This window comes from Malurus melanocephalus, unplaced genomic scaffold (assembly GCF_030028575.1).
Source record: "Malurus melanocephalus ecotype Western Australia unplaced genomic scaffold, MMel_1.1 scaffold_403, whole genome shotgun sequence".
Lineage (NCBI taxonomy): Eukaryota > Metazoa > Chordata > Aves > Passeriformes > Maluridae > Malurus > Malurus melanocephalus.
In genome coordinates this window covers 316,560-342,548 of record NW_026623635.1, presented here as the reverse complement: position 1 = coordinate 342,548, position 25,989 = coordinate 316,560, and the positions used below count along the sequence as shown (strand labels likewise).

At 43.4% G+C, this 25,989-nt stretch overlaps 2 protein-coding genes across 3 annotated transcripts in view; one reads left to right on the top strand and one right to left on the bottom strand.

Annotated features, from left to right (window-relative positions):
• ABCC3 (ATP binding cassette subfamily C member 3) overlaps nucleotides 1-16,844 on the top strand; it is a 46,084-nt gene extending 29,240 nt beyond the window's left edge. Inside the window, exons 13-31 of one of the 2 annotated variants that reach the window (XM_057379363.1) lie at nucleotides 461-607; nucleotides 1,008-1,095; nucleotides 2,060-2,126; nucleotides 3,236-3,362; nucleotides 3,676-3,852; nucleotides 4,986-5,153; nucleotides 5,819-6,002; nucleotides 6,858-6,963; nucleotides 7,647-7,800; nucleotides 9,215-9,422; nucleotides 10,123-10,433; nucleotides 11,161-11,360; nucleotides 11,467-11,593; nucleotides 11,847-11,948; nucleotides 12,903-13,049; nucleotides 13,936-14,094; nucleotides 14,462-14,628; nucleotides 15,573-15,767; nucleotides 16,412-16,844. In XM_057379363.1, coding sequence (XP_057235346.1) covers nucleotides 461-607; nucleotides 1,008-1,095; nucleotides 2,060-2,126; nucleotides 3,236-3,362; nucleotides 3,676-3,852; nucleotides 4,986-5,153; nucleotides 5,819-6,002; nucleotides 6,858-6,963; nucleotides 7,647-7,800; nucleotides 9,215-9,422; nucleotides 10,123-10,433; nucleotides 11,161-11,360; nucleotides 11,467-11,593; nucleotides 11,847-11,948; nucleotides 12,903-13,049; nucleotides 13,936-14,094; nucleotides 14,462-14,628; nucleotides 15,573-15,767; nucleotides 16,412-16,520 — 2,943 coding nt within the window. In that variant the 3' untranslated portion in view covers nucleotides 16,521-16,844. Of the gene's footprint in view, nucleotides 1-460; nucleotides 608-1,007; nucleotides 1,096-2,059; nucleotides 2,127-3,219; nucleotides 3,363-3,675; nucleotides 3,853-4,985; nucleotides 5,154-5,818; nucleotides 6,003-6,857; nucleotides 6,964-7,646; nucleotides 7,801-9,214; nucleotides 9,423-10,122; nucleotides 10,434-11,160; nucleotides 11,361-11,466; nucleotides 11,594-11,846; nucleotides 11,949-12,902; nucleotides 13,050-13,935; nucleotides 14,095-14,461; nucleotides 14,629-15,572; nucleotides 15,768-16,411 lie in introns of those variants that run through there. The other variant, XM_057379364.1, reaches the window with a different exon arrangement.
• A 664-nt stretch (nucleotides 16,845-17,508) lies between these two features.
• ANKRD40 (ankyrin repeat domain 40) overlaps nucleotides 17,509-25,989 on the bottom strand; it is a 9,240-nt gene continuing 759 nt past the window's right edge. Inside the window, exons 2-5 of the mRNA XM_057379399.1 lie at nucleotides 23,425-23,573; nucleotides 21,965-22,438; nucleotides 20,958-21,139; nucleotides 17,509-19,757 (exon numbers count right to left, since the gene is read on the bottom strand). Coding sequence (XP_057235382.1) covers nucleotides 19,617-19,757; nucleotides 20,958-21,139; nucleotides 21,965-22,438; nucleotides 23,425-23,573 — 946 coding nt within the window. The 3' untranslated portion in view covers nucleotides 17,509-19,616. The remainder of the gene's footprint in view (nucleotides 19,758-20,957; nucleotides 21,140-21,964; nucleotides 22,439-23,424; nucleotides 23,574-25,989) is intronic.

Here is a 25,989-nt window from a genome sequence, read left to right as displayed (position 1 = left end):
GGATGGTCCTTCCACACTGGATGGCCCTGGCACAGAGTGAGCCAGAAAATAACTCGGATTTCACTCCCTTTTCTATTGATTAGTGAATCTTGTTTGCTTAGCCTGCAGTTTACAAAGGGAAATTTTGCTTGGGTGGAGCTGGAAGAAAGCAGAGTCTGATAACTGCTTTTCCTTTTTATTTACCCAAGTCCTGTAGCTCACCTCTTGAACCTCCTGGTTTGGCTGAATGTAGCCATTAGGAACCTGAAAGTGATTTTATTCTGTGTGCCCTTTCTTTTTGTACCAACTTGTCCACAGGACTTGTCATTCTTGAAGCATGTTGAAAAGGTCAGAAACAAGGAATTKTCCCTGTTTTAGGGGTTGATACTTTTATTTCCAAGATGCCTATCAGGCTTGAGTGCTTTTTAAAATGTCAGAATATAACACACAGCTCGCAGTAAACTCCCTTTCTGTCTTTCAGGTAGCACTGACAACATTTGCTGTGTATGTCTCTGTGGATGAGAAGAACATCCTGGATGCAGAAAAGGCTTTTGTCTCCCTGTCCTTGTTCAATATTTTGAAGTTTCCCCTCAATATGCTTCCACAAGTCATTAGCAACATTGCACAGGTAAGGAGGGCCTGGAGCAGGGCTTGTTCTGAAAAAAAACTTGCACAGAAATAACATACCCTCGATTTCTGGAATGCAGTGATCCCTTGCATTTGCTCATTAGYTGGTTTTCCTTTTAATACCCTTTCTTTCCTGCTGCCCTGCACTGGAAAGCCTGACATCTCAGCGAGCCTGCCTGGATGAATTTTGCTTCACTCAGGCAAACTCAGCTCCATGTGAAAAATTTCACAGTTAAAAGCTTGAATTTCAGCATAAGACTCATTGCAGGGAAAGAATGACTCACTGTTCAAGAAGCCCATGGGGGGAAGCTCAAGGCATTGTGCACGCTTTCTTTTTCAGTAGTAAGAGCACTAAGTCCTCATTAAAAGAACGATGAAATAATGCCACATTCTTTTCTTAGACAAGCGTTTCCCTAAAGAGAATTCAGCAGTTCCTGAGTCACGATGAACTCGATCCAAATTGTGTGGAAACAAAAGTGATTGCACCAGGTAAAGATGCTGATATTTTTCTAATCTGGTAATACAACAGACATATCTGTTTTGGACTGGTTGACTTATGAAAAACAGGCAAAAAGAAAATAACAGTGGTAATCTTAGGTTTAAAAAARGAAGAGTATGCTCTGAAAAGGAAGAGTATGCTCTTTTCTGCTTTGAAAAGTATGTTTGGTGTTCAGGCTGTGTGGAAATCAGAAAAGTTTCTGGCAATATTTTTGAGCTTGCTGGGCCTGAGTTTGCATCTGCAATGTGCTGGATGTGAACAGCACAAAATGTGGAGTGCATCCACTGACCACRGACAGCAAGGTCAAACCTTTCACACTGCACAGGTGCTCAGGAGCTTTGTGAACAGTTTTCATTACTTCTGTTCAAAATAATAGTCCAAAACAATTGAGCAAGTTTCAAAAAAAAAAGTGTTTTATTGAGTAACTGTGGCTTGAAACTTGTGTTGTGTGTGTGATGCTGTAGACAGGAGGAGGGATGGCTGTGTGGTTGTCACTCCATTTCTGTTCCACTCCACTTCACCAGGAGGCAAAGAAAACCTGGGGATCTCTAACTTGTAAASTGTGGYGAGCAAAAAGCTGCAGAGAGTCCARTTTAATCTGACACATCACACTCAGCAGCGTGCAGTGATCTCCTGCTGCCTGGAGAGAGGTTTCTGAAGTGAAGTTGTGTCTGAGCAGCTCAYGTTGGGAGCAGCCCCAGCAGGGCAGGGTGAAGCAGGGCAGCTTTTCAGCTGCCTGGGTCAACTCAACTGGGTCAGTCCATAGCTGCAGCTGCAATCAGTTATTTTCACTCTGAACAAGCCTGTCCTGTGACCCAGGGGCACGAGCAGTGCTTCCCGTGCCAGCAGAAAAGGGAAGTGTGGCGTGTGTGTAAATAAAACTCCCTCTGTCCGCCCCTTCTCAGTCGTGTTTAACATGTTTCCTGCCTCTCTTGTCGTGTTTTTGCCACACAGGCWATGCCATCAGCGTGAGAAACGCCACCTTCAGCTGGGGGAAGGAGCTCAAGCCGGTGCTGAAAGAGTAAGATTTGTTTGTGCAGTTGTAGTGCAACACTTGCTCTGGTTTTGGCTCCTGGGAGGTCTGTCTGTCTGTCTGCTGAAAAGCCATGCATCAGATGTCTGCAGCTCTTCTGCCCTTAAAGCATGGAGCTAATCCTTTTCTTTGTGGTGTTGAGGCTTCACAGAACAGGCTTTAACTCCACAGCAACCAGTRTAAAATGGTTATTGAAACACAGGCTAGGTTAATTCCTTAAATACACAGCTTTTAACTGAAGCATTGGTCAAATCAAACAGATCTGATGGATTTTGAGGACAGATGAGATGTCTGGGTTTGGAGTGCCAGCAGTGGGCTGTTGTTTGAAGAAGTCTTGTGGCAGACTCATCCCTGTGGCAGTGGAAGGGCCGTCTCCAGACTGCGGGGGTGAATGTTTTCCTCGTTTGCCTATTGGAGTGAACACAAACAAAATTTGCCTGGAAGCATATATTCCTCCTGTTATGCATCAGGATCTGTGTAAACAGATTTTTGGCTTGATTCCATTAGTGAAAGCCACTTTGATGGCAAAGAGATTGTGTCTGTCAGTCATTTCTGTATCAGTTCACCTTCAGGACCTAAAGCAGCACCTTTAAGAACATCGTGGGGAAAACAGTAAAGAATTTAGCTGGAAAACTCCTGTTTTTCTCATGTCATTGTGAGCCCTCATTGCCAGTAGTAGAAATACACTCTAAAGCGTTTTGAACGTTTTTAGATGGGATGTATTCACTCACTTCTTCTGTATAATTGCTCTTGGTGTTAAAATCAAAACCCCAAAATACTTCTGGAAGATTGCCTACTTTMAAAATACTCATTAACCCAGGCTGATGGATTGATACAACACATCAAAGAGTTTTAAAAGGCTTCTTACCAATCCTACTGCTTTGGCAGCCAGGATAAATTAATGCTGAGTTTCCATTTGCTCCTCAAGTTCTGGTTACAGCTGATTCTRTGTAAAAAGGGGAGGAGAAAACCATTGACCAAGCTTTGCTTACKCTGTCCAGTCAGGCTGCAACTGTGTATTTCATCCCTGGTTTAAAGACCTCTGATGTCTTTAGTAAACTAATGTTTAATTAATTTCCAGCCTGTTTCCTCCACAGTATAAATATGTTGGTCCCCAGTGGTTCTTTGGTTGCCATAGTTGGCCACGTTGGCTGTGGGAAGTCCTCTCTGGTGTCTGCTCTGCTGGGTGAGATGGAAAAGCTGGAAGGAGAAGTGGCTGTGAAGGTTGGTGCTGTTCATAAAACCCTGTAATGATGGTKGGGAAATGTGCTGCTTGTGCCTGCCCTTGCTCAGAATGCACCTCAGGCTCCAGAGGGAGTTCTGGTTGTTCCTCTGCATGTTTGAGTTTTACCCACTTTTATATTAAATTACTTCCTGATTTAATCAATGATCCATTAGTAATTAGCACACACATRTGTATGATGTGACTGTATAGGAACCAGGAGCTGTTTTTGTGCTGAGGATCTTACTCAGAGCTGTAAGCATGAATTCCTGCCTGTTCCAAGTCASAGTTTTTGTCCCTCCCTCCTTTTTCTAGGGTTCTGTTGCTTATGTGCCTCAACAAGCCTGGATCCAGAACGCCACRCTGAAAGATAACATTTTGTTTGGCCAAGCTCCTAATGAGGAAAAATACCAAAATGCCCTGGAGGCCTGTGCTTTAAAAACTGATCTGGAAGTGCTGCCAGGAGGAGATCAAACTGAGATAGGAGAGAAGGTAATTTTTTTAGGTAATTCTTYTTTCCCCCAAGTCAGACCTGCCTGGTGATTCCTGCTCTAGCTAAGGAGACAATTCTGTAAAGTCAGCACTTGAATTTAATTGATTTGATTTAATTTAATTTAATCTTCACAATGGCATCCCTGCTGCAACCAACACCAAAACATGCAGGACAGTTCTCTGGAAGGCAGTTAGACTTAAACATTTTCCTAATTTTCAGCTTGTGTGTATATTGTGATGCAATATTGCACATACAGCCATGGAAGATCAGAGCACMCTCTCTTTGTTGTGAATTGCAAAGGTGAACCTATCCAGAATCAGTGAAGGCCTTCCTTTTCCTGTAGGGATAAAGGGAGGGAACATATGGTTGTGCTTCAAGTGGAAAAAAAAATCATATTATCATCCCTTAACACATTTTAATGAGAACCATTTACATCTGTGATTACCAACAAATATATTCTTTTCTCATAGGCCACTAAGTGTGAGCTAGATTTCATCAGATAGGGTGGAGATGTGGATTTGTGTGTAAGATGAAAGATGTGGAAGATGTTCCAGGTGCCGCAGCCCTGCTTTGAAATTTGCATTTTTTTGCATCCCGGGTTGACAGTTTYGCTTTTTATAGTTTTGTGTTTTAACAGCTCCCTTTAGGAGCTTATTAAAAAGAGACTTCCTCCATCTCCAGACTGCTGGGTGAGTGGAAAGCTTGGCAGTGAACAGGCAGATCTAGAGRCGTTCTCTGCCCGTCTCTGGGTGGGTTTTTCTCTCCAGCGTCTCRTGTTTCAATTTAGCACCCGAGTGCTGGGCTGGGTGAGAGCCAGGAGAAGTCGGAGAAAATAAAAYTACACTTTTTGTGCTTTTAAAAGGGGAAATTAAAGCAGCATTGAAGAAACATCAATACATGATATGTTAAATTGCAATATATGTCAGTTGCATGTGTGTATATTGACAGACAACGATAAAAGGGATTTGGGTTGAGAGCATATTTATTATTCGGGTAATTTCGTATTACTTTTATTTTCAACCTGAGAAATAGGGAAAAGTTAGAAAATTGAGAAATAGAGAAACATGAAAAATAGGGAAACCACAGGTAATAAATCACTTGGTGTGGGACATGTTTTGTCCTCTCCCTGCAGGGCATCAACCTGTCCGGGGGGCAGCGGCAGCGCGTCAGCCTGGCCCGCGCCGTCTACAGCGSCTCCGACATCTTCCTGCTGGACGACCCCCTGTCCGCCGTGGACTCGCACGTGGCCAAGCACATCTTCGACAAAGTCATCGGCCCCGATGGCATCCTCAAGGGGAAGGTAAGCTGGGGTTCAGATCCTCCTGAAAASAGCCCAGTCTTGGGGGTGCTGGAGCGGTTTGAGCCCCAGCTCGTTCCTGGGTTTCGTGTGCAGCGTGGTGAAATGCTGCACGGTGTTCCCTGGAGCACTGTGGTCTGGCAGAACGTGTCGAGGCACAAACCTCGGCTCTGTTTTGTGAAATCTCTGCTGTGAGATCTCCTGTGTGCTGGGACTTGCTCAGGCTGGTGGTGATGATGGTTGTTACTCAGAGTGGCGCGGCCGGGAAGCTGCGGCACATTCGGATGTTGGAGGATTTTACAGAGGCCTTTGGCAGCAATAACTAAACTGCAGGGGCTCTGCTGCACTTCCACTGCTGCTGCCATCTTCTCAGACCAGCTCAGTGCTCAAAAGGGAAGGGCTGCAAAGAAAATTGGCATAAGGGAAAAGGGGAATCATAATTCAGTGGGTCTACACTCCCCTATATTTGTATCAGCAGTAGGAACAGAGTGAGTTCATGTACATTTTCAATCTCATTAGGTTAATGAGGACAGTGTTATTTCACTGATCATTTCACCCTGGCACACGAATTCACTCCCTAAAACGTGGTAGTGTTTGACTTTGAGTRCTGTCAGTCCTCACAGTGCAACTCAGGGATTTGTGGTTTTTTTTTCCTTTTCCCTATCCAGACCCGAATTTTGGTGACCCATGGCATCAGCTTCCTACCTCAGGTAGACCATATAATTGTCCTGGTAGATGGCAAAATCTCTGAAATGGGATCTTACCAAGACCTTCTGAAACAAAACAAGGCCTTTGCAGAATTCCTGCGGAATTACGCACTGGACGAAGACATTGAAGAGGATGAACCAACAAGTACAGTATCACTTTTCCTTAAAACATATCTTTTTCTGTCAACAAGATTACAGATATTTTCTCTGTGAAATGTCCTATGGGTCTTCAGGGCAACCTGGCATTTGCCTTTCTGTACTGCCGTGAAAATTATTGCCTGTGGCCAGGTCTGTATTACTGAGAAATGTTTTCACAAATTTATTTCGAAATTTTATGTGGTTTGTGCTAGGAAAGAAATCAATTCTTGTCTTAGAAATTCTTTTAAAGTCCATAATTTATTTTACAATTAGCAAGGTCAAGCTCAGCAGGAAGACAGAGTAGCCAAGAGCAAACTGGGCTTGCTATCAAAGGGGCTGCCCAGAGTCTGGTGTGTTTTCTCTTTATATGTGGTTTGGATTTTTTTTCATGCAGCAAAGTTCAAATGACATTTTAATCTTGGGTCACTCATCAGCTTGGTTTGATTCTGACAAAATGCTGCAAGATTAAAGCACTCTGGTGGATGTTTCCCCTGTGTGGCAGGGTTCTGGTTGCAGCAGAGGCTCGCAGGGCTCCTGGCGTGGCTCCCCCAGCCCAGGTCATGCCTAGAACCTGCCCTATAAGTAAATTTAGCTAAAACCAACTCTAACTCTATTGCCTGGCATTCTGCTGGGCTAAAGGGATACGATATAAATGCATTTAGCAGCCAACCTGCCAAAGATCTYTGCAATTTCATCAGAARTGATGCACAGAAGGGGTATCAGGARAACGTGGAGGGAGTTCACGCACTATGATTTTCCTGCTGGGTTTGTTTTCATAACTCTTGCTTTGTGCAGCCACCTTTCCCCGTGCTCTCTGTGCTTTTCTGTGGTAGAAAATCTGAGGTGTGCTCTTGTCTTGCAGTGCTGGAGGAGGAGGAAGTGCTGCTGGCTGAGGACACYCTCAGCATCCACACCGACCTGGCCGATAACGAGCCCGTGACCAACGAGGTCCGCAAACAGTTTCTTAGGTAAACACCAGCTCCATGCATTTCTAAACCAWGTCTGGGGTGAAAAACATCTTTCAGAGGACAGCCACGTGCTGCTTCTCTCTCTGAGGTTTAGTTTCCTCAGTTTCCTCACATAAATAAATTAGTTGAGTGTCCTTCTGAAAATAAATGTGAAAGAACACACAAAGAAGATCATTTATCAGATCAAACATCTATTCCTGGAATCCTCTTTTAAATCTGGGCTGAACCAATTTCTTAAAGCAACTCCCTGGTTCTATTTATTTACCCACACAACACTGACCTGCTGCCAGGTGTGATAAATAGACCCCTTGCATTGCACCTTTCTTTTGGGAACCTTGGAAATTCTAAAGGTTTTTATAACCATGCCCATAGGTGCTSTCCAGCTACTGCTGACAAGAAAACAGAGATGCTCAGGGTTTAGTTTAAAATGTCTGCCTTGCCATGAAGCCTCTAAAAGTCTTTCCCAAAGAGCTCAGGCTCTGCCACAACCTTTGTTAGATCCTGTATTTYTGGCATCACTGAACATGCAGAGGGGTGGTAGAGGCACCCACAGCTGCRAGTGGGGCTGGCATGGGAACTCAGAAGAAGAGCTGGGAATAAATCCAACTCACTGCATCCCAGCCTTGCCTCAGCACTGCCACAATATGCCCTTTTTCTCCTAATGACTCTTTTGTTTTAACCAGGCAACTTAGTGTGGTGTCTTCTGAGGGAGGAGAATGTCCCAACAAAATGTCAACGAAACGAAGAGTCTGTGAGAAGAAGCCAGCAGAGCCTCCTCTGCCAAGAAAAAATGCTAACGAGAAACTTATTCAGGCTGAAACCACTGAAACAGGCACGGTATGATTGGGTTTCCCCTTCCCCTTTTCTACCTTTTTTTTTCCTGTTTGAAAAAAAAAGAAAAGTCATTTTTATTTTAACATTTGATCCAGTTCTGTTAAATGTGTTGTATAAATCACAACTGCAGGTTTTGGGCATTTATCTGGTGGCCACTGATCACTCAGATTAGGGTTTTTGGCAGAGGTTTTGGCACCTAGATAGAACAAAATACTTCAGGGGGAGGAAAAAAAAGAAAAAAGACAAAATCTCTTCCAGCTCCCTCCACAGTCACCCGATACTGCAGAGCCCTGCACTCCATCAGCCCTGCCTTTGCTCTCAGAGCTTTCAGCACTGCTGCTTTTTAAACTGYTTGGCTGCTGCTGAGTCCAGCTGCAGCTCTGGGTTCCAGGAGCCAGCTGCCTCTGGGTGCCAGTGGGGCTGCTCTGCCTCAGTGCCACCCCAATCCTGGGCTTTTTGTCCTCATTAGGTACAAAGGGGTTGTATTCCTCCTGAGCTGGGCCAGGGAGAGAGATGGGAGCAGGAAAAAAGAAAAGGTGGGAACACCAAAGTAGAAGAAAGGGATGAAAGGAGAGGCAGATGGAAGAGGAACAGGGAGGTTTGATTTAAAAAAGCCACTTTCCTCCATTCAGAGTGTTCTGTTTAGTCTGGTGTACTTGGTCCGTGGCACAGACATGCAATTAACTTTTTCTGTGGATTGTTTTAGCCCTCGAAGTCTCAGATCGACACTTATTCTTTTAATTATTCCTTCTTATGCTTTTCTAAGGACTGAATTTTGTCCTGAGTCTCTTGTCTCTTTTTGCTTCTCTGCCTTTTTGCCCTACCTTAGAGACATCACCTTTACTTATAGCCGTGAAAATCATCTGTTTATGCTCCTGTTGGGGTGCATTAGCATTTGGTACCTCATTTGAGTTGCTGTGAAGACCCAGAATGGAGGCATATTCTACACTTTTCCTTAAACAGGCCATTTAAAGCAGTCTTGAGTACGATATGCCTGCCAAGTTGCTTCTTCTGCCTGAAAATCTTGGCTCCTATTCTTGTTACCCATCTTTTGCTGCTATTTGATCAGCCTTCTTTCTTTCCCTTTTTTTTTTTTTTTCTTCCCTCTGGCATCATCTTAAAAACTAAAGCCCCACAAAACTAATGAAATACAGATCCTCAGCATGGAGGAGGAGAGTATTTCAGAGAAGTTTCTGACTTGTTTTGAAAGCTGTCACCCTGACAGGGAGCTCAGGCAGATGAACCTTTTTCTGTGGCGTGTCAGAGTTTGGGCAGTTTTGAGTTAGAGTGGTGTCAGAAAGTGTTAAAGTTTTGTCAGCAGCTCCTCCGACAAAGAACTTTTCTTTCTGTTAATTCTCTCTAAACTCCTGCCRGTGCGAGTTGCACGCAGCAGCTTTGGTGTGTGTGATTTTTGCAGGTGAAGCTGTCGGTGTTCTGGCAGTACATGAAGGCTGTCAGCCCTGTCATTTCCCTGGTGATCTGTTTGCTGTACTGCTGCCAAAACGCCGCTGCCATCGGGGCCAATGTGTGGCTCAGTGACTGGACCAACGAGCCCGTGGTCAATGGCACTCAGCACAACACRGCCATGAGGATCGGGGTCTACGCTGCCCTGGGCCTCCTGCAAGGTGAGGGAGGGCAAAATCATCAGTGTTGGGGAAGGAGGTGTTAGGTCAGAAAGCCGTGGCAGCAGTTGGCAGTGCTCCAAAAGGACGGTAGGGTTGGATTGTGTGTTAGGAAGGAATTATTTGCTGTGCTGGTGGGGAGGTCCTGGCACTGGGTGCCCRGAGAAGCTGTGGCTGCCCCATCCCCAAGGGCAGGGTGGATGGAGCCCTGAGCAGCCTGGGGTAGTGCAGCGGGGATGGAACTGGGTGGTCTTTAAGGTCCYTTCTAACCCAAACCATTCTGTCATTCTGTGAAAATTGTCCCCAGCTCCTGTGCTGAGTGCAGGAACTCACATACCTGTAGTTAAAAAGTTTGAGCTCAGTCCAATGCCTTCAGTTTTGGAGGGGGTTGGATAGTGATGTGGAAGCTTGAGAGAGGCCAAGTTTGGAAAGAAAACATGGAAATTCAGTGCAGGAGGAGACAAAGGGTTGGGGTGAAGTTGTAGCATCAGGACTTCATGGAGCTTGTGGAAAACAGAGGGAAGGTGGTTGTGTGTCTGTTTTCCACGGACACAATGGTGAATCCTGCACATTTCCCCATGCCTTAGGCAGGAGTGGATGCAAGGCTGGTGTGTGCAGGAAGAGGAGGGTGGGCAGRGAATAAAGCAAAGCAAAAACAGTGAATCATGTCCACGTCAGGATAACTCATCTCCTCACATGGCAGGGCTCATCGTGCTCRTCTGCTCCTTCACCCTGGCCATGGGGGGCATCAACGCCGCCCGCACCCTGCACGCAGCGCTGCTGGACAACAAACTGCACTCGCCACAGTCCTTCTACGACACCACCCCCACCGGGCGCATCATCAACCGCTTCTCCAAGGACATCTACGTCATCGACGAGGTCATCCCRCCCACCATCCTCATGTTCCTGGGGACGTTCTTCACCTCCTTGTCCACCATGATYGTCATCATAGCCAGCACCCCGCTCTTCGCCGTGGTTATAGTCCCGCTGGCAATTCTCTACTTCTTTGTTCAGGTGACTGGAAAAACAATATCTGACTGCTCTTGTAATTATTCCAGTCCTTTTCAGGAGAAAACAGCATTGATTTGGGGGGGAAATGGAGATATCTGAAGTAGCTATCTGTTTATGTAGATGAAACTTTATTTACTTTTCTGAAAAAAAGGAATCTCCTGCGAGATGTGGCCGTGAAATAAATAGACATAACCTTTTTCARCTTTTAAGGATTAAAATATAAGTCTGCTGGTAAGGTCAGAGCTGCAGTGCATGTCAATATATTTAAGTGTGAATATATTTGACATACTAATAAGTCTTTAAGGTAGTGAGGTGCTAAAATGTTGCAAATACAAAACATCAATTTTATTGATTTCTGAGCAACAATCAAGCATATTTTACAGACTGTAAATAGAGACCTGATAATGGAGGTGCAAAGGCACATTTTGTTGTCCTGGAAAATGAGGCTCCTACAAATAGATCCGTTCTGCTCGGTTGTATTAACTAAATTTAAAGGGACATAGATAAATTCAACTTACAGTCTATAGAAATTGCAGTTACCCAACGCTCCGTTGTGTAGTGATGTACAGGTAGCTTTCTTGAAATTCTTCTTAATTGTAGACTATATTTCAGAGAGTTGAAGTGCWTTAGTAGTGACCTCTTTTAAATCCCTAACCTAAGAAATTCTCCCCTGTTAATTAAAAAGTGGAAGTGTTTAATGAGCCTTTAAATTTTCTGTGAAAAACGGCAGCGGTTCTACGTCGCRACCTCCCGCCAGCTGAAGCGCCTGGAGTCGGTGAGCAGATCCCCCATCTACTCCCACTTCTCAGAGACTGTGTCAGGGGCCAGTGTCATCAGAGCCTACAGGAGGGTGAAGGCCTTCGTGGACATCAGTGACCTGAAGGTGGATGAGAATCAGAAGAGTTACTACCCCGGCGTAGTGTCAAACAGGTAAAATTGTAAAATCAATCCTTGCTTCCACGTGGATAACCCTGTTTGCAAAACTGGTCCCAAGCAACGTTTTCCCACTCTGCTTTTACACCTGCCTTCTTCCCAGGTGGCTGGGCATCCGAGTGGAGTTTGTGGGGAACTGCATTGTCCTTTTTGCTGCCCTTTTTGCTGTGATTGGGAGGAACAGCCTSAATGCTGGCCTGGTGGGACTGTCTGTGTCCTATGCCTTACAGGTAAMGTGTTACAGCTTTGTTGGTGGGTTTGTATTTTTGTAGATGGTGTGGATATATTAGCAATAATKTCAGTGCTTGCTAAAGCTGGAGTTAATAAGGAAATAATTAAAATGAGTTGTGGGATGTCTGGTAAATAGAGATTTACGCTGARTGCTGAAACCATAAGCAAGCTCACGTGAAGTGTCTGCTGTTGTTATTATTTTTATTATAACTTGTTTCTCTCGGTGATATTTTGTTCCTTGTGTTCCCCAAGGTGACCTTGTCTCTGAACTGGATGGTCCGAATGACCTCTGAACTTGAAACCAACATTGTGGCTGTGGAAAGAATAAAAGAGTATTCAGAAACTGAAACAGAGGTCAGCTGCCACGAGACCAGCACGCTCAGCAACAAGCTGAAAATTTTAATGCACACATTTACATGGTCTCTCTTTGGGCTCTTGAGAGATGGTTCCTGCTCTGAGAGTTATCGTTTAACCTGAACAAATGTCACGCTCTGAACTGTAATTTATGCTATCACAGCTCCAAATTATTATTGCCATCATGCAGCCTGTGCTTAGCATCTCATTTTCTGCTGCTGCTGCGAGTGGCTACAGCACGGGAGATGAGTTTCACATCAGAATATTGGTYCCTTTGGGTTTGAATTGTTTGAGGCACGGCCTTACCTGCGTGGCTGGTGCCGTGGTCCTGCTCGTGAGCAGAGCTGCAGTGCAATTATCACATTTTTTCAATAGTATTTCTGTTTAATCAGCTTAATCAATCCTCTCCTCCTTCCTGTGAGAGAACATCTCCAGGAACAGTGCGCTGCTAATCCGGGAAAATCATCCCATTGCCCACCTTTGCTAGCAAAGACTTTTGAAGGTGGCAGGTGGAGCTGTGCCAGGAAAGCTGCTGCTCTCTGGACACTCTGCTTTGTTAGCCCTGTGTACATACTGAGAATTAGGACATGGAGAAGAGCTGGTTCTGGAGATCAAATATTTAACCAGGAAGGRAAAAGGTAGCCTAGACAAGATGTGTGATATGTGTTATAAACCAGAGCTTGAGCTGGCAGGAAACTGGCAGCGTTCTGTTAAAGCTGGAGGGAAAAATTCATACCCACTGAGGATTCATCCCTCTGTGCTCAGAGTTTTTTATTCTGTAAACTTCACAACAAAGACAAATAGGGGATATGTAGGAACCCATGTTTTCCCCCCATTATTATAAATTCATCTGATCCCGGAAATTTGATTTATCAGATAAAACRCTTTCATCTGAGCTCGAATTATTTTTTCCTCATACCTCTGTGAAGCATTTCTWACTCGTGTTTTCCTCAGGCTCCCTGGACCATTGAGGGCAAGAGTCCCCCAGCAGATTGGCCATCCAAGGGAGAGCTGGAGTTTGTGAATTACTCAGTGAGGTACAGGAAGGGCCTGGATCTGGTGCTGAAGGGTCTGAACCTCCAAGTGCACGGCGGGGAGAAGGTGAGTTCCCAGAGGAATATCCTGGCCAGAGCTTTGCTGTGGGGTAGAGGAGGGGGTTGCAGGGACACTGACAGCAGTGCAGGGGGACAGTGTCCAGCAGTGACAGCTGTGCTGTCCCTGTGCCAGAATCCTCCTGCCTGGAAGCAGTGGGGTGAAGTGCATGGGACTTTCTGGACTTCCCCAAATATTGGGCAACARGTKCYMGTGCCYCMYAYRKGRGGCAYSRGMRCAAGTGACAAAARCTCACTGATGRGAATGCTTTTCCGAAGCAGTGCAGRTGGGAGAAGGAATTCCAGCTTTTTCTGCTCTCTGACTTTCCCTGTGAAATTTTTGGTGTGGAAGTGATATTCTTTGCTTCCTTAATCAGGAAATTGTCTTTATTCTGGGAAGTTCATTTCTTTGTGGTTTGATGGAAAGTTCTAGGGTTTGCCTGCTGGTGACAGAACAATTAGCATGGGAAAGTCCTTCCCTGAACAGGCTGTTGGTAAGAAAGAGAATTARCCTTATTCTAAGCTGCATCCTTCTGCCATGGAGGTACACATGCTTACCATGAATTGCCCTTTGAGAACCTTCATTTCCTTGATCCTTGAGTGGCTGGACCTGCCATGGATGTTGCAAACCACCCAAAGTTATGTAGGATAGCTCTAGGCCTGTGTTATTTATGATATTTATGACATGTTTTTATGGAGTATCATTCCAATTACACTAATGGCATATTACAGTGTGTGACTCAGGGTTTCTAGGGAAGGATGGCACATTCTTTCTTTGATTTAGATCTTCAGTCAAACCTTTTGAGGAGTCTTGGAGGGTTGTTTGGGAGTTTTTTGTTGGGTGTTGTTTTCTTCTTAACGATATGTTTTGYTGTTAAACCTGCAATTTGTTGTAGATTGGAATCGTTGGCAGAACCGGAGCAGGGAAGTCCTCCATGACGCTCTGTCTCTTTAGGATCCTGGAAGCTGTAAARGGAGAAATTAAAATTGATGGCGTGAAAATTTCAGAAATTGGTCTCCATGACCTTCGATCAAGGCTAACAATTATTCCTCAGGTGCTGTTTCTGTGTGTCACAATGAAGGAATGTTTTCTAGCAGCTTAACAAACCATAAATAATGGTTTATMCRAAGAGGAAAATGTTTTGTTACACTYAGAAAATTGTTCCAGAAAAACAAACTGTTTATACTTTACCTGGTCCTATCCTGCCACCTAAGCTGGGTGGTGGAACAAGATTTAGGATAAACCATCTTTAGAGCTGGAAGTTGAGTTTGAACTGTGTATAATGTGCTGTATTTTCAGAGAGGATGGCACTGGCAGGGGGCCTGCCTGCAATTCAATGCAGACCTCAGAGCAGCAGCTCATAGTATTTGGACTTAAAACAGCTCAAGCACTTGTCTAATGAAAATTTGGTTTATATCCAGGATCCTGTTCTCTTTTCTGGAACACTGAGGATGAACCTGGATCCCTTTAATAAGTATTCAGATGAAGAAATATGGAAAGCTCTTGAGCTGTCCCATTTGAAGAGGTTTGTCAGCAGTCAGCCATCCATGTTGGACTACGAGTGCTCAGAGGGTGGAGAGAATCTCAGGTAAGGAGGGCTGGAACATCCACCGAGCTGTCATTGTGGCAGTGGGTGACACCTGAGCACAAGCTGGCACCAGTCTGTCACGTCTGAAATGATTCAGCCACCTCTTTCTGTCCCAAGAGAGCCACCAAGGTTCAAACAATTGCCTTCTGTTCTGCCTTTGCCACAAATGMTCYRATTCTTCTCCCAAACCCAAATCCCRTCTTGTCAGAAAGAAATTTCAGAATGATGGTTTTAGGGACAGGCAATCCCTTAAACACTTTTTGGTAGGAAGGGAAATGCCATGATCTCGTAACTGCTGTGCTGAGTAAGAGTCCTCTGCCTCACTGACACTTTCAGCAATGTTTATTTTCCATTAWTATTTGGAAGGCCCATGAAGACATGACTGGGGATGATAAAATKCCATGTTTTGATATGCTTCATTGGCTTCTGAGGCTGTGGTGTCACCAGATTGTCTGTGATGGATGTTCAGCTCCTTCCTCACCCCGCAGACACTCTGAGACTGAGTCTGGGCTGTGCTTGTGGCAGGGGAGGAAGTCTGGGTTGCTCAGATATATGTATATATATTTTATTTTTTTTAATGGTAGAAAGGACTTGCAGCCTCATAACTTTTTTTTTCTTTTAATTTTTTTTTTTCCTAAATTTGCACATACTCAGTGTTGTCAGAACTGTGTTTCTGAAAACTTTGGCAGGAACGTTGTCACCATTAGCTGCCCTGTTTTTTGTCACGGTGATAAAAGGCACATTTGGTGGCTGTGCCAGCACAGGGTGAGGCAGTGAGTGACCCTGTCACCGTCACTGTTGGCACRCTGCAGCCTGTGCGTGTGTGAGCTGACACAACAGGCTGCTCGCCAAATATTCCGGGGTTTTTTGGGAAACTGCAGCTGAGCAGGAGTGGCTGTGAGCAGTGGGGAGCTGGGGCAGTGAAAAGCTGTCTGTGCTTGCAGCGTGGGCCAGAGGCAGCTGGTGTGCCTGGCCAGAGCCCTCCTGCGCAAGAGCAGGGTCCTGATCCTGGACGAAGCCACGGCTGCCATCGACCTGGAGACRGATGACCTGATCCAGATGACCATCCGGACACAGTTTGAGGGCTGCACGGTGCTGACCATCGCACACAGGCTCAACACCATCATGGATTACACCAGGTGAAATCTGAGCGCTGTTTGGGGGGGCTGGGGGGTGTGCTGGGGATGGGAAGCAGCACCTGGAGGGGTCTGGTTTGTCCCTGCACATGAACACTGATGCTCTCATCACACAGCATGTAAGCAGTGATGTTTAAACCATTCCATCCCAGAATATCCAGCCCTGCTTTGCCTCACAGGTTCTGTAATCAGTAACCAGAGCTGTGCAGGGGACACTGCCCAGGGCACTCCTGGCACTGTCAGGAAGCTCACAGAGCCTTGTCAAACCAGCAGCTGCTGTAACTTCTTCTCTAACAGCATGTCACATTAATTACTTGAAAATATATTAGTATTCCTCATGAGCTTTTATCTCCTTGGCTTTCTGGAACTGTAGTTTCAATTCCAGATGGTTTTTTTCCCCTCTTACTGCCCCTGGGAGRCAGTGCCTGCCCTGTACCTTCTTTAGTCAAGCAGCAGCTCAGGGAATGTTTATCATCTGTTTATTAGAATGTTTATCATCTGTTTTGTTTTACATGTGAAAATAATTGAGGGAAAAAAAGGCAAGGCAAAGATGAGAGCAGTTTTCTTTGTGACACACACAGGTATCACGTTCCTTGCAAGGAATTCTGACACATCTTCCCCCCACCACCATTTTTTGTTTTGCACAGGGTTCTTGTTCTGGACAACGGGACCATAGCTGAATTTGACACACCTGCAAACCTTATAGCAGCAAAGGGTATTTTCTACAGTATGGCCAAAGATGCTGGACTGGCATGAAGAGAAGACCCCTTGGGGTTTTAGTTTGATTTTTTTTTTTTTAAATATTACTGACTTGCCACAAAAGTGACTTGTGAATGTACTGTAATTTGCAAAACATTTTTTGTAGTAAACTCAACTTGTGATATGTGAACAAAGTATTTTACAATTACAAGGACCAGAAAGTGAATTTTATATTTTTAAATATTTTCTATATACATAAAGTATTTTATTATATGCTTTTTTCCCAAAGAATGACGTTCTGCCAAGAAAATGTATGTACCACAAGGCAATTATGTACTGAATTCAGGTTTGTAATTAGTAAATTATATTAATGGTACAAAATACACCTGGTTTGTGTGTTTTCTGCATAAGGATTTGTGGGATTTGAAGGGGAAAGACAGGCCCAGTTAAGCTGTGACTCAGCTGAATAATAGTGAAACACTGTAATGTCTGAGTAGCTCCAACCTGTTCCTTTTAATATTTCCCCCAAGGCAAGGGAGTCCTGAAACCTTTGGGATCCCTGCAGTTTTGGCATAATTCCTCTTCAGCATAAGAAAGAACATGTATTTAAAGCTAAAYCTACAAATGACTTCATATAAATAATTTCCTACAGAGTTTTTTTCCAATTCRGTAGACTCCACACAAGCCCACAGGGACACGATTGGCACAGAAGTATCAGAATTTTGCTGAAAGTTTCTGGGTAGGAAGTCACTCTGAGGAAGTCTCCACTCAAGCTGAACGTGCAGGCTGAGCAGGTGTGTATTTAGTTTATCCYGTCCAACACTTCAACACCTGAAATAATGGGTGATTTGTTCTGCAGAAATAATTACCTATTTTATTATTGATAACCAGGCCTCCTCAGACAAAAGAAGTGTTCAAAGAGCATTTACTGCTAGAGTCTGCTAGAACCTCTTTTGCTTTGTTTGCTTCTTAAACTAAGCACTCCAGAAAACCAYCCAGCAAGAAAAAGTTCCTGTGTTTTCCCAGAAGAAAAGTGCAGAAAAACTTAGAGAAGACAAAAATAATCATTTATTAATTCTTACAAATTATACTTCTGAAATAGAAACACAAATCTGCAGCCAAGCATTTATTAGGCATTAACATTTCATGTGGCAGGGCACAAAGTAATGAATTATTTATCACACACAGAATGCAGTGGTTACACTGATGGAATTGGGGAGTGTTAATAGTATCTTCCTGGTATAAACTGCACAAGGTATAAAAATATTCCTGGGAATGCACAGATAGGGATCAGCATCCGTGCAAGGCTGCTGCCCAACAGCTGAGCTTTTCTCTAGGGGATCTGACAGGTTAATCCTGAATCCTCCTGCATTTAGCCAATGCCTGAACCATCCTGTGCTGCCTGCTGGGGAGAAGGCAGCAGCCACGGTGATGTGAGGAACCACGATTTTATTATTCCATTACACAGAACTTAATATTCCGCCAGCAATCTGCTATAAAAGGAGATATTGGCAATAAAAAWTGGGGCTGTTTGACCTCTGGCACTGTGCAAAAGGGGCTCTTTTGGTGTGACAAAACCTTCTGTATTCAGCTGGGGAGGCTGAGGCTCAGTGTGGTGACTGCTCAGAGAATTTCGGGTGTTTGCAGGATCTGTGCTGGCGGCTGACAGCGGGATGGGAGCTCCCTCTGGTGTGCTCAGCCCCTGTGCTCRGAGCACTTCCAGCGATCCGGGCTCTTCGGGGACACTGGATTGGCAGTGACAAAGGCAGTGACACAGGCAGTGACACAGGTGGCTGCGGTCCCTCACCTCTGCAGCCCCCAGGACAGGAGGGGACTGTGCTTGGTCCCCAGCTCCAGGCACAGGAGCTCAGCCCAGGACTGCCCCAYGGACACTGCACACCCTGCTCAGGCTCTGAACTCTCACACAGGACAAATTCCTTGGCAGCTGCATTTTCCAAAGAAGGACAGGAGATGAAATAGGAAAATTCAGCTATACATCTTATACCTCAGTTCATCTAAGCCACAGCACTCACTTTTCATTCAGGCTACCAGCATAGAATTCTTCCTCAAACACAAGTGACTGAATACTAAAATCCTTAAAAAATCAGATAAAATCCAGCTCTGAAATACTTTTCAATTTCTTTATTCCAGAATTTCACAACAAAGTAGTCAAATTCTGAATTTTAAGTAACTGTGATTTTTTTTTTTTTCAGTAAACAACTTGGGTAAACACAAGTCACAGGGAAAAAGAGAAAATACATTGCATAGGAGCATCAAGATTTGATATCAGCCCAGAAAACCCTGGGCAATTCACTAGTTTCTTTTTACAYAGGCAACTTTATGGGTTCAAGATGCAATTTTTCTCAGGAATGGAGAGGTCAAAGGAAAACAAAATTACACTTTTTGTGCTTTTAAAAGGGGAAATTAAAGCAGCATTGAAGAAATGTCAATACAGTAACAAACACAGGATTTTAAATTGCACATGTCAATACATGTCAATTGCAYATGTATATATTGACAGACAACAATAAAAGGGATTTTGGTTGAGAGCATATTTATTATTTGGGTAATTACTATTATTTTTTTTAACCTGAGAAATAGGGAAAAGTGTAAACAGGGATCAAGAAATCACAGGTAATAAGTCACTTGATAGGATTTAAACTTGACATAGTTTTGTGCTTCCACAGATTTAAACCCTTCTGGTTTTTTAACTACTAAGTAAGATAGGACTTAATAAACATGATCTAAAAAGAGAACATCAATGGTAATGGATTCAGTACAAATATTAAATGGGCTTCATGGCAGGTTCTTTAGCTTGGATACCTCTGCTGTTTTATAGCAAACAAATTATTAGAACAGCTTAAGGTAAGCCTTTCCCTGAGAGCTGCTAACTCTGCAGTATTTCAAGATTATCTTTTTGTAAGGAAGTGTTGCATTAACAGATAGTTCTACCAGTACTTTCTGTGCACTGAGCTACTTTCATACCAGTCTCACTATTCTTAGATTAACTAGAAGCTGTAACTGTGCATAACCACTTTAGTTTATTTCAAGGTTAATAAAATAGATTTTTTTCACATCATTAGCCCTTATAGATACTATTTTTCCAATGTAATTGTATAACCAGAGCTACAAATCCTTTGTTTTATTCCCTAATTAGTATGTAAGTTCTGATGCCTTCTTGTTATATCCACTTTGTTCAGAAAGTGTTGGGACTCTGAAAAGCAAGTTTTTGTCGCTTACTGTTAGAACAAGCTCCAGTTCTTGGAAATCCTGTAGCCTTGCAACATCCTTGTCCTTTAAACAAATACAATAAGGAGTTAGGTAATAGCATCTGTTAATTCTGCAGAGGTAAGTTAAAATAGCAAGCTCATACTGACACAAGGTATGTRTTTATTCATAAATATGACAGTTCTTTACAGCAAACAGGAAAGCACATYTCCTGTTGCATCTTGTATTTACTCTGGGATCTTATTCAGCTACTCCCTGAACTCTATTTTTAGAAGGAATGCAACACTGATGGTGAGTGCAAGTGATTAGTGGAATTACACTTGTCAAGAGCTACAGCATGCCACCCAAATCCTCTTTTTTTTTTTTTTCCTGGCTAATTCTTGGAAGCTGATGAATTGATTTTTGCATCTACCCAAGAAGGTCTTGCCTGTGGCTTGCTCCAGAGTGACCCAGCTCTGAGCCCCTGCAGCAGTGCTCTGCTGCCAACTGCAGTACACAGAATCAGTTTTGTGTCACTGCAGGAACAGTCGGGGTCCTGCAGTCTTACCAGAGAGCCTGAAGTGATTRGAGATGGAAATAAAAAGTCCTTTCAACCATAACCAAAGCTGGGAAGTGAATTGCTTRTATCTTTTTTTTTCTCCACTTCTTGACTACCACAGAGTAAGTCACCCTGYAGTCAGTGAAGATGCTGCAGTGAAGCCTATTAATCTATTCCTAATCAGATTTGTCCCACGAGTGACGCCAACAATGCTCTACAAGGATTTGAGAGTGAAAGAATGGTCAGTGGTGAGTTGGYAAAACAGGTCAGCAGGTCCTTTCTCTGCTGGCTGCAGGGTAAGTGTCCCTGAAGGAAGGACAGTTATCCTCCTGCACTCAGAGAAAGCCTGGAACACCTCTGTTGGGGTAAGGACTGCAGCCAGGTCTTGCTGAACTCACAGAGCTTGAGCTCTGCAGGCCTTTTAAATGCTGTTGGCAGCTCACAGGGGTGTTGTGCTGCACAGAACTTTACAATGTAGTCATAAAATTAGGTATTAACTGGGTTCAGCACCAAATSGTTGTGGAAGAAGGTGATCAAGAAATGTGAGAACCTTTTTACTTAACAAATCCCAAACAATTACTGACTGTTGCAAGTTGAAGGGAGGTTTTTCCCATTTGGTTTTTGGGGTTTTTTTCCCACCATGGGCCTCTGCAGGTGACCAACAAATTATTCCTTTACAAGAATAACCTAAAAATCTCCTACTGCACTTCAAATTGAAGAGTTCTTACCTTTCTTAACATTGTATTGGGTAATTTTCTTATCTTCTGGACATGCTCGGGGTTCACACCCAGCTCATTGCAACTCACTCGGAGCAGCTCCTTGTAGGTCAATTCTTGTCTGTCCAGTTCAATTTCAATGAAGTCATTTTCTCTAAGATTAGGGTTTTGTATTCTCACTTTAAGCACCAGTTCTATTAGAAATAAAAAGGCACATTAATAGGCAGAGGTATAAAGCAATTTGTAACTATATCTATAGAACAATTTCCAAATATTTCTATGTACTATTAACCTTGTTTGTGTCACTGGTAACAATAMYTGAATCCTCAGAAAGCAAAACCTGRAATTGTATAACCACAGCTTTCACTAGGTTGATTTTCATCAACCWGTATGAAAAAATCATAGCAAATGTAATGCACTATATGTGTGCATGTCTGAACCATTGCATGAATACTCACTTTAATTGATTTAAGCTGATTTAACCATTGTTTATACTGGTTATCAGTTTCCTGAGCAATCCAAGATTGCTTTTACTGGTATTTCTCACTTCCATCAGTTCAATTCTCATTGATAACCATGGTATCAGAATATCTTATTTCAAGAATGAAATTCTGAATGAAAACTTAAATTCCAGGTTTCCCTCTGTGGACAGGCAAAGTTTCCCTGCAGAACTGGCAGATCCTAGAACAGCTCAGTGCAGACTGAGCCATACRAGGTTCTCTTGAGCTCACTGGCTGCTTGCTCATGATCTGTGTTTGCAGCCTGGACTATGCTATTTAGAGAATTAAATTATCCTGGTGTCTGTATGCTTTTATAGCAATTGAGACAAACAGCAAATGTTTACATCAATATTTTAATAACAGTTCCAGCAGAAGCAGGATATTTGCCTACTTCATTCCSTTCAAATGGTTCCTGAATGCCTAAGCATGGGAACCTGGAAGTCCCTGGAATAACATGATTATTGACTGCCCAAGGTGACAGAAGATCAAAACACAGCCAGAGGAGATTTTTGGTATTACCTTGCATGTTGAGTGGAAAAGCTCCAGTGAAGAAAACGGGCTGAAAGGCTGGCACAGGCCCCATGGAGGAACCATTCCCTTGCTGGGGGAGGGACTGGTTGGATCCTGCTGACAAAGAGGGGCTTCTGCCCCAAGACACTGCTCCCTGGTAAACAGGAGCTCTCTGGAGGAGAGGATTTGGGTGTGGTGGCCCAGCAGAGCCTCGGAGCAGGGCTGGGATGTCCCYGTTGGGAGCTGCCTCGGGAGCAGCGTTCCCGGGCTGTAACGGTGCCTGTCTGTAGGTGTCTGAGTCAGGTACAGGTGGAGAGTTGGTGTCCTGTGGCTCCAAGTGACAGAGATTCCCATTCGGGGTGGGATCTGGGATACTGCCACTCGAGGTGTTGTAAACATATGGGAAAGGTGGGTTAGCCAGGTAGTTGGGGATGATGGGCAGATCTGAATCTTGCTTTGAGTCCGGGAGCTCATCATCTTCCACTGTAAAACAAAYAAAACAACATTCTCCAAGGCTGCTTTTGGGTTTCTTTCTTCTCATTTTTTCTTTTTCTTACGCAGAGGGAGTAGAGAGTTAAAAGCATCAGAAGTAAAAAGATGAATCAGGAAGCACCGTGTCTTTTTTTTCTACAATAAACAGAATGCCATACAAACACAAAATCTGACTTGGATAATTCTGGGGGTGCTAATTCCTTCTAAACACTGCAACACTTCTGTTTTGGTTTGTTTTAATCTGTAGCAGCACATTGTAAGGCTGGTGGAATAATGCTGTCATCTTCATAATGTATCAGGACACAACAAACAAAGGGTCATATGTTGTTTGATATTAAGGCAGGGGATAAAGGGAAAAGAACATGCAGTACTGGAAGAGCCACAGCATTACCCATTCMACAGCTGGGAGAGACAACAATGAAAACAAAACCAGACACAGGAGCACAAAGGGGAGACAAGAGGTTGTTAATGGACCACATTTCAAATTACCTATCACCTCCAGCAGCAAAGCCTGCTCTGCTCCAGCAGTTACAAAGCAAGATACAGATGCTCTACCCATGTCCTTTAATGAGTTGTTTATCTGGGCTGCTAATTTTCAATTTAGCCAACACACAACATCAGGAAAATTAAGTGTTGCTCATACAAGGGTTGCTCATTTCTACAAATTCGAGAGATTTCTCTCCTGCTGTCCTGAAAACTGGAAGTTGCATCTGCCTGGCACGTGGCATTCCTCAAAATACAGCTTTTCTAAATTTTCAGTATTTAGAAAAGTGTTAGGCTAGCTGGGTATGGAATTTATTGGTAAACCCCTTTACTTAAACTTTGTTTTCTTACCAAGTAAGCACTCTAGAAATCAAGTCCTAATACTAAAATCCAAACACAAATCTCCACATGCAAAACAAAGAGCGGAGCACACATGCTTTGAACACCCTTTTACCAATATTTGATGATCACATGGCRCAGTCACTATAGATTACCTCCCAGCATCTTCCTGATCTCTCTCTTGGAGGTTAACTGGGCTGGCCTCTCCCCTTTCTTGGTCAGGATGTCCTTGTCAGCCCCAGCATGCAGCAGGTAAGCCACGACCGCCGCGTGGTTCCGCTTGCAGGCCCAGTGCAAACAGGTCCTGCACAGGGAAAACATGAATTCTGTCAAATCCTGAGTTGTGGCAGATGCATTTCCACTCATTCTTGCTGCCTGTGAGAAGAACACTCTATGCATGTGTACAATAGGTTTGAGTTGCAAACTTCCTTGGAAATTCACYCTGGATTTGGACTCTGCAATGGCACCTGAGGATGTAATTTTCTCTTTGCTCCAATGCTCTTTACCACAGTAGTATTTTTAAAGTTCAGGATCTATCCAATTTACCATTTCTTAGGCTACAGCCTTTTCTGGAAAAATAAATATGAAAAGGTTTGTGTATGATATTTTAATCTTTGAAAGAATCAGCTGYACTTGTATTTGTGTGTGTGTATCTGTGATCTATTAGTGATAACTCCCTTGGATCCTTTTTATACTCTCTAATTAACACTGCTAGCACAAGGACTTGCATTTTTAGGCAACTAAATTATGTTTGAAATTTTGTAAGCATAGTTTCTCAGCACAATTCTTTGTCCAGATGTCATTTGCTGCATCAGTAATTCCTCAGCCTGGATCTGTAGACAACTAATTTAGTGCAATTGATGCACAGAACTAATCACTCTTCAGTGTTTTATTATTTGCAGTTGCTGACTAGAGAGACATGGTAAGGAAACATCCTCAAAGCTGCTTAGTGCTTAGATCTTATTTAGTGTGTGTATTAAGGACTTAGGATCACAAAACTAACTTGCTATAGAGTTGTACCATTCCTTCCTGTCTCAGGTTCCAATGGTGTTTTCATCTTTCTCTGGCTTTTWTATTTTAATTTTCTAGTTCCAGCTGAAGGAATCTTCAGAAAAATGTACAGGTTCAAGCCTTCCCCAAGTTTCTTGAAAAATTGTATAAAGAAAGCAGATATAAATAGATAAACTTAGAAAGGAAAGAACTTTCAGTTGAAAGTCCAGCTCCACAGAGCTTTCTCCACTTTGTGTTTTTTGACTTGGTTTGGTTTGGTGGGTTTTTTTCTTACAGGAAGAGATTGCAAAGTCAGACAAACAGGGTGGTATTTTTTTGAGTACAAAACTTGCTGATTTAGTTAGTAGAGAAGAAGATATGTAAGGCACAACAGCGCAGTCTCATTTTGGGATTCATCCTGGCCATTCCACATGGGCTGTGCAGGGTGGTACCACCTATTCACAGACCTGATACACAACAAAACTATAAGTACTCAGAACCTCTAAGCATCAGATACACTAAGAAGCTCACTGGATAAATTCTAATTKTACAAACAAACCTAAATAACAGTGAAGATCCATTTATTGCCAAGTTAAAAATTACCAGATCATTATTTTTAAAAATAGTTATATTTTATGACAAGACTTATTTCATCAATTTCAGTTTTAGACACAAACTCATTTTGATGACAGGGTGCTTTTTATCTCACTTCCTAAGATAATTCAATGTCCTCCGAATCAGTTATTTTAAATTTTTACAAGCTTTAATTTTAATCACAATTTAAAGCTCAAGTTGTTAAGTGTTCCATGCTTCTCAAAATTGCTGATTGAACTTTCATCTTTAAAAGTCTTGTTCCTTTCCTAATTTTATCTTTCCTATTTTTAATTATAATGTCATAGAATCCCAGGATRGTTTGGGTTGGAAGGAACCTTAAAGTTTRTCTTGTTCCACCCCCTGCCATGGGCACAGACACCTTCCACCATCCCAGRTTGTTCCMARCCCCATCCAACCTGGCCTTGAACATTTCCAGGGATGGARCAGCCACAGCTTCTCTGGGCAACCTGTGCCAGGGCCTYCCCACCCTCACAGGGAAGAATTTCCWCCTTATATCTAATCCAAGTCTCTCCTCTTTAATTTCAAACCRTTCCCCCTCGTCTTATCACTATCCGCCTATGTAAAAAGTTGTTCCCCCTTTTCTTATAATTTCAAGCACAAAATAGCACAGTAAATACACGCTGAAATGAACTTGCAGAAAATGCCTGAGCATCTCCTGCAACTCCTCGTTCAAATCACGTTATGTGTGTGTGTCTAAGTGCAAAGTGTTACTTGTACAAGTATCTTTCACAGAACAGCCTTGGCTTTCATGTCCTCAGGTGAATCTGAATGAGATGCCAAATCCCAGGTGTTTGTATACATTGCTGAAACACATTCCCTGCTTGAATGTCATTTTCAAACTTGAGTTAGAAATAAATACTGTAAAGTTGAGGTTTGTGTTTTAACAGACCATGCTGTCTCAGACTCAAAAAAAAAAATTAAATCAAACAGTATAAAGTAAGCGCACAGTGACCTGGAGAAAGGGCAAGGAGGTGGGGTGGGAACGCGTGTTTGTGACCCCGGTTSTGCTCTCTGGAACCAGACAGCTCCATAGCGGACTATTCGGAGTATCCACAGCGGAAATCCACCTTTTCCTTCCCCCTGAGCTCACCCCGCCTCGCCTCTCACGTGCGGGG